Raw genomic sequence first — 7,219 nt, 5'->3', positions numbered from 1 at the left:
AAGAATAATGATCTTTGTTTCAAGCATTTAGTATTTGTATAAGCAATTTATTATTATTTAATTGTAACTTTTTTTTAAACATAGGTATGAAACTCTAGTTTTTCTTTAATTTAGTTAGCTTTGCTGCTTATCATTAAATAGCTACGTTATTTAGATACTAATACCTTATTCTGTAATAAATTCTTATTTATTTAAATAAATTTTGGTTTTCAAACAATTTTTTCGAAAATAAATGTTTGAAATTTCTGGTTTTCTGCAATTATTGTGTTAATGTGTCAGGTATGATTTTGGACAACCCTAGTGGACACTCGCTCCTCTAATCCCCTTGTTTTTTTAAAAGCATCACTATGCTCTTCTATCAAACTTTTCCCCGTATTTCATAAAATATTTTTGATTATAAGGCAGACCTCCGAAGAAATAAGAGTAATAGACAATGCTCTAAAACATACCACTTTTCATGATAAAAAAACTCTTTTATTTTTGTCATTGTGAAATAGTGACGTTCAGCCGAAAAACACTTTCTCGGTCGTTGTTCAGGAGAAATTTGCGGTTTTTTTTTTAATAAATGTCAAAATTCTCAATGTTCGGTCTCTTTTTTAATGCAAGGAATCGATCTAAAAATATGTTCCTACTAATAACTCCATACAGTGTAACTTTTGTATCGAAAAGTAAAAGAGCTTTAAACGTCTATTGAGGTACATTTTTAATTAATATTTATTTTGCACAAATAATTAAAAATGGCGATCGGAACCTACCATTTTTTGGACATAAACTTTTTTCAACACATTTTAAAAACAGTTCAAAAATGTTTATCATAAAGTCAAATTGATCAGGAAGCGCGCAGCATATAACGGCTGAAGATTAGAATTGGTCAGCCAATACCCTTTTAATAAAAAAATGCACCATAATTAAATTTAATAAGCAGTACAGTTTTTATTTGTCGACTGAAAACAATTTAATCTTTCAGGTTCTTTCTTCAAGGTTGTTGCTTAATAATCATACCAGGAAAGAAGATCATAATCAAGTAATCCAGAAACATAATAAGTACGATCTGAAAGTTTCAGAACAGAAAAGATACATTCAGTTCTGTTTTTTCTCGATAATTATTAACTTAATGAACAAATCTATTAGCCATTGCAGCATCTCTTTTGACATTCTTTCCGCGTAGAACAAGTCCTTGACATGGAGACTTATGAACATCTTTACAAGGTTCATCATCAGCGTTTCTAACTTGTATTAAAAACATACGACGAGTTTTGGTGGATTTATTAAGATAAGAACCATGTAAAGTGAGGTACGAAAATATAACGATTTCCCCTTTTTTAGCAGAGACTGGCGTCGCTCCGGAAAGAGGAAAACGTTGCGGGTCAACCCAGTGGAACTTTTCGTCGGTTTCTTTTCCGCCGAAATCTTCAAGAGGGCCTGATTTATGACTACCATGGTAGATAGCTAAGCCACCATTTTCCGGTGTAGTGTCATCCATATGGAGAAAAACGGCTAGCATTGTATGTCTTTTGAACGGAAAGTAATGGTAGTCTTGATGCATCAAATACGGTGCACCATTCTCAGGAGGCTTTATGTGGGCTTTCGTATGGTGCAGTAAGATATTTTCAGTTTCCATGATGTCTTCCAAGGCGTCCAATAATTTTGGATTTGCTATTGTTTTTGTGAAGACTCCGCTATGCATTTGTAAATTGTGAATGGCCTTCACCTGCGAATTAAATTGAGATAACTTTTTCAGCAGGTGCATGGGCTACGAAAAAGGTTGCAAATAATTATTATCGACAAATTAAAAATGATATAAAAATAAAACCAGCGAGAAATATAGAGTAACAGCCAGAACTAGGCACCAGAATTTAATTTTGCCGAGGTAAAGTATTTCTGAATTGAGGTCAAAAAAGTATGATTAAAACAAAATCATCCAGTTCTGAGAAATAGAATATGGAATTTCACAATAGTTAGAGTTAGATATATAAGATGTTAAGTTGTTGGCCAGGGTGTAATAATATTCTTGTAGATGGAAGTCAAAATTTCAGTCAATTACTGGTCAGTTTATTGAAATTATGTCTGAGAGATTCTCAGTACATATATGGTAGACGTTTCGACTGTACGTCGACAGTCCTCATCAGTATAAAATACTTCTTTCTACGAAATTTTGCACCTGTGTGATCATAATTCGTACTTTGTAAACGTAAAGACTTAAAAAAGGACATACATCGTGACAGTTCTTAAAAAATTATGTACGAAATAGTCAAAAAATCACATGCCGTCCAGCAGACGGAAAGATTACGGCAAGGAATTTAAGCGGCGTATAGACTGTAGGTTGATTCACATTGACTTGGTGGATAATTATTATCTACTGCGCATGACACATCATTATGGAGCGCTAACGGTAAATTGATGTAGGAGAGTTGCATGAATAAGGCTATTGTAGGTTATGCTCATATTATCTATGTCTATTCTAAAATTAACATTTTTGGTATTTTTAACAATATAAAACATTTCCATAAACACACGTTTGAAGTAGTATGCTTTTTTAGCTACAATAATAAAGTTACCAAAATCAAATGAGTGTTTATTTAAAGTTGCATGTTTATGGAAATGTTTTATATTGTTAAAAATACCAACAATGTTAATTTTAGAACAGATATAGATAATATGAGCATAACCTACAATAGCCTTATTCATGCAACTCAATGATATACAATTTTCTCTTAAACTATAATTTTACAATTTCTTATTATAATCTAAAATAAATATCTTTTCATCTTGCTACTCTCTCTCTCTCTCTCTCATTTCCTTCTCTTCTACATCAATGTACCGTTAGCGCTCCATAATGATGTGTCATGCGCAGTAGATAATAATTAACCACCAAGTCAATCTGGAGTTCGGCGCGAACCTTTATGGCGGTGGTACGTGAGTAGTATCACTCGTGCTATTTATGAGCAAACGAAGTTTAGGCGAAGTGAAACTCTAACTTTCTAGAGTGTGTCAAAGCACTTGATCCTTGTGATCAAAAAATCCTGCCAAGGTCCGTTATTCTTTCTCAGGAATCGCGTGCTTTGGCTGACTTAACCTAAAAGGACCGGCAACGGTCCTTTTGGCGCGCGCGAACACGTGTACGGCAATTTTAGCAAACTTTTCCAGATTCTTCGCTGATGAAGCCAGAGCATGGCAACTAACGGGATGTTACCCGATGACTCGGGAGGAGGAACCCCTGCCCACCCACCTGATCCCGGAGCTAAGAAGGTGGCTATTTACGGTTTGTTGTCCCTTTCCCAAAAATCCAAATCACGCGATCGTGGTGTGGATTATTAAGATGCAAGCGAAATCAAGCGTAACAAATCCCTAAATTTCGATAATGCTAATTCCACACCCCTTCTAGCGGACGACAGTGATCCCATGGAAACAGCCGAAATCCTCACTAATGTAAACTCACAACACACAAACATTCCAATATTTCAAGCGCAACATTCCAAACAATTCAAAAATTGAAACACACTAAAAACAATCACACACACAATTACAATCTCGCATGGGAAACCAACAGAACAAAAACACTCATGACATTAATACCAACGATAAAAGCCCACACACACGCCTCCGTTACAGCGACAAACAGAAGGGTGCATGCAAGATCATGATTCAAAGAGACCGTGCCTCCGAGCGAGCCAAAGAAGATCTCAATCCCATGACCTACGGTAAAGCGTTCACTCTTCTCTACAAAGAAGCCGTACTAAATGTAGATAGTCAGGGATTCGGGAAATTATGCGTAACTGTCAGATCGCACGAAGGCGCGAATAGCATCCTGAACGACTCGCAAACTTTAAAAAATAAAAGGCTATTTGCTTTTGTCCTAGCTAGTTTCGTAACCTGTCAAGGCGTCGTGAAAAATATCACCATTGAACTGTCAGAAAAGGAAATTCAAGACAACCTAGAGATCCTTGGCTACCTTAGAGACACGACCTCCACGATTAATGTTCGTCGTCTTGATCGGAAGATAACAGATAAGGACACGGGTACCAAATCAATTACCCCCTCTACCTCCGTCTAAATAACTTATTAAGGCACAACCCTACCTGACAGCGTTGTAATTTTCAAGTCCGCCACAACAGTTCAGATCTATAAACCACAAATGAAAATGTATCAAGTGTCTAAGGTACGGACACATTAGCACAAATTGTCGTTCATCTGCTCAATACAAACAGTGTGGTTGTTCAAATACCCACAGCGAACAGGAACTCTGTCCAAACGTGGACGGTGCCCCTAAAGGCTGCAATTGCAACGAAAATCAACTTCCAACCTCACAAAATTGTTCTGAATTGCTGTTCCAAAAAAAATTTCGGGCCTATGTTGCCAAACACGTAGTTTCTTTTGACGAAGCAAAGGAGGTTAGTAGACCCAAAAAACAGTCCAGGAATGGGCCTGTTTCTCGTCAATCAACCTCATTTGTGAAGTTCTCCAAGCATCCCGATTTTAACGAGGTCCCCGCTTCCTCCTTTCTGGATCACGAATACACCACCCCAACTCGATCTTATTCCGAAATTATAGGTACACGCCCTAAACCCATTCCGAAAGCAAAGCAAAACAGGCCCCCACAAACATCGCAAACCAATCGGGCGTCTCCCAACTGCGCCCTTCACGATAACGGCAGGACTCAGAGCTCCTTGCCAAATAGTTTCGCCTTGCATCCACCAGTTTCTCAATTTATTAATAAACCCAATAACGACGCGGTATCCATAATCAGCAACCTAATCGAGGCTCTTACGGGATTCTCCTCCATTATAACATCTGATATCTCTTCAAATGCAGAGGAAAGAGATAATTTTCTTTACCGCATCTCGAATAATGTTAAATCTCTCTCTAATTCTTTGCTTGCATCCCAAAATAGAAACAGTTCAGTAGGGTCGTCTGGATCTGCAAATCTTTATAAAAAGTAAGACCTAGGCATATCAGAATGACCCAAATAAGTAAATTAAAAATTCTGCAGTGGAATTGTCGCGGGTTATTGAATAAAAAGGGAGACCTTCAAAATATCTCTGATGACTATGACATACTTATACTTTGCGAAACTTTTCTTAAACCTGACAAAAATTTTTCATCAAAAAATTTCAATTTAATGAGAGCTGATAGATTATCCAATAAAGGCGGAGCCCTCGCAATAGCCATCAGAAAAGGAATTAACTTCTCTAGAATCTCTACGATAATTAACTCAGAAAACCGTCTTGAAACCTTAGCTGTTTCTATTAACTCTTCCGGGGGAGAGCTCTTGATCCTCTCTGTCTACAGTGTTCCCTCTCCGGATAATTTTTCTCCGTCCAATACTTGGTCAATGCTATTTAATTCCATCTCAGCCATCAATTCTGATTCAGTCTTCATTAGAGCTGACTTTAGCAGTCTCCACCCCTTATGGGTCAGTCTTCGGAATTGCCCAAACGTTTCGGAGCTTTGCTCCTCATTGGCTTAAACAGACTTCATATGTCTGAACAATGGCAAAGAAACGTTTGCTACTCGTCCAGGACAATCCCCTTCGATCCTAGACCTCTCATTTGTGACTCCCAATTTATTTACTAACTGTTCCTGGGATATTTGGGAGGATGCAATGGGAAGTGACCACTACCCGATTGTGACAAGGCTCGGGCTGTCTATTCCCATTGCATCCGTCTTCTCACATAAATATAAACTTAAAATAATTAATTGGCTCAACTTTTCGAATAACTTATCTGATTTTGTTAAAGACAATGAAGCAACATTTAAAAACACGCCCCAGTATCCCCTCTCCAGTTATAATCGATTCATGGAAGGAGTCGACATGGCAGTTACTTCTGTCTGTCCACCATCCCCCTCTGTTAGAAATTCGAACAAAAGCTTTAACCACAAAAATAATAAAAGTTTGGTGCCAGCTCCCTGGTGGGACGACACATGCGACCAATCTGTTGCACAAAGGAAGTGAACCACCATAGTCTTCACGCATAGCAAAACTTATCATAATTATTTAGGAATGAAAAAGGCGGAGGCGAAAGCCACACGCTGCTTTAACCATGCACGAAGAAATTCCTTCAGGAAATTCTGCGATTCATTGGATAGAGTGACTCCTACATCAAGAGTCTTTAGAGTTGTAAAATGGTTTAAAAACAGATTCCCTCAACCGGTCATGGCCTCATGTTCAGCAGACAGACAGGTCATAGCCAACTTACACTTTTTGATTGAAGAATCATTTCCTCCGAAGAATTTTTATGACAGATTCCCTACAGACTTAAGACGCAACGAATTTCTCGAGGCTCCCTTTTCTAAACCGGAGTTGGAAATAGCGTTATCCTTGCTTAAAATCAAATTTTCCCCGGGGCTTGATAAAGTTGACTATAACATCTTACGACATCTACCCGAAGCTGCTAGAACTACCCTCCTCGAAATCTACAATAATATAAGCGTCGTCCCTCCGATTCTGGTAAAAGATCTTCGAGAGCTAAGTGTCTATGAATCCATTGCTAGATTCGTGTACAATTCCACTGCATGCAAAAATATTTTTTTTCAAATCAATGGCGAACTAGTAGGTCCAAGAACTAGCACAGTGGGCCTGCCACAGGGAATTCGAGGAAATGTGCATGCCGACCTAGCCGCTAAGATTGCGGCTGTTGATGGCGCTGTTCTTCGTGTTTCTTTACCCAGTTCCGACTTCTTTGGTTCCGCTCGAAAATCTCTTCTAAATAGCTGTAAGGATTATTACACTAAGGTTGGTGAAAACAAGGGTGTTCACTAAACCCAAGGTTTTTACCAACACAGGCAAAACCCTTGGTTTGCATCCTTCATTGCACCAAGAGAGTGGAGAGTCTCTATCTGTCGCATGAGGAGCAATCACTATTCATTGAATGCTAGTTTGGCTCGGAAAAAAATTTTGACTTCGAACCAGTGTATTTGCGATCCAGATATAGATGAAGATCTAGATGACATCCTGTGGGCTTTCCCCCGTTTCGATAACATACGTGGCACACTCATTACAGGTCTCTCTAAAGCCTTAAAATGTCCGCCTCCCTTCAGTAGTTACCAACTTTTAGCTCATCCCTCTTTTCGAGTCGTTTTACGCGTTTTTAAATTTCTAAAAAATGCAAACCTAAAAATGTGACACACACACACACATATATATAATTAAAAATTTGTCATAAGGACAACCGCAGGATTTCGTCGGGAGCGGGTGCTAATCTGAAAAATTGCACCTGCT

The 7,219-nt window shown here is 38.3% G+C and overlaps 1 protein-coding gene across 1 annotated transcript in view; it reads right to left on the bottom strand.

Annotated features, from left to right (window-relative positions):
• Positions 1-908: 908 nt before the first annotated feature.
• Positions 909-7,219, bottom strand: part of LOC117173118 (probable alpha-ketoglutarate-dependent hypophosphite dioxygenase) — a 14,855-nt gene continuing 8,544 nt past the window's right edge. The window contains exon 2 of the mRNA XM_033361512.1: positions 909-1,711. Coding sequence (XP_033217403.1) covers positions 1,112-1,711 — 600 coding nt within the window. The 3' untranslated portion in view covers positions 909-1,111. The remainder of the gene's footprint in view (positions 1,712-7,219) is intronic.

The sequence above is a fragment of the Belonocnema kinseyi genome, chromosome 5 (assembly GCF_010883055.1).
Source record: "Belonocnema kinseyi isolate 2016_QV_RU_SX_M_011 chromosome 5, B_treatae_v1, whole genome shotgun sequence".
NCBI lineage: Eukaryota > Metazoa > Arthropoda > Insecta > Hymenoptera > Cynipidae > Belonocnema > Belonocnema kinseyi.
Note: the sequence above shows the minus strand (reverse complement) of the source record. Positions and strands in the feature narration are given on the sequence as shown.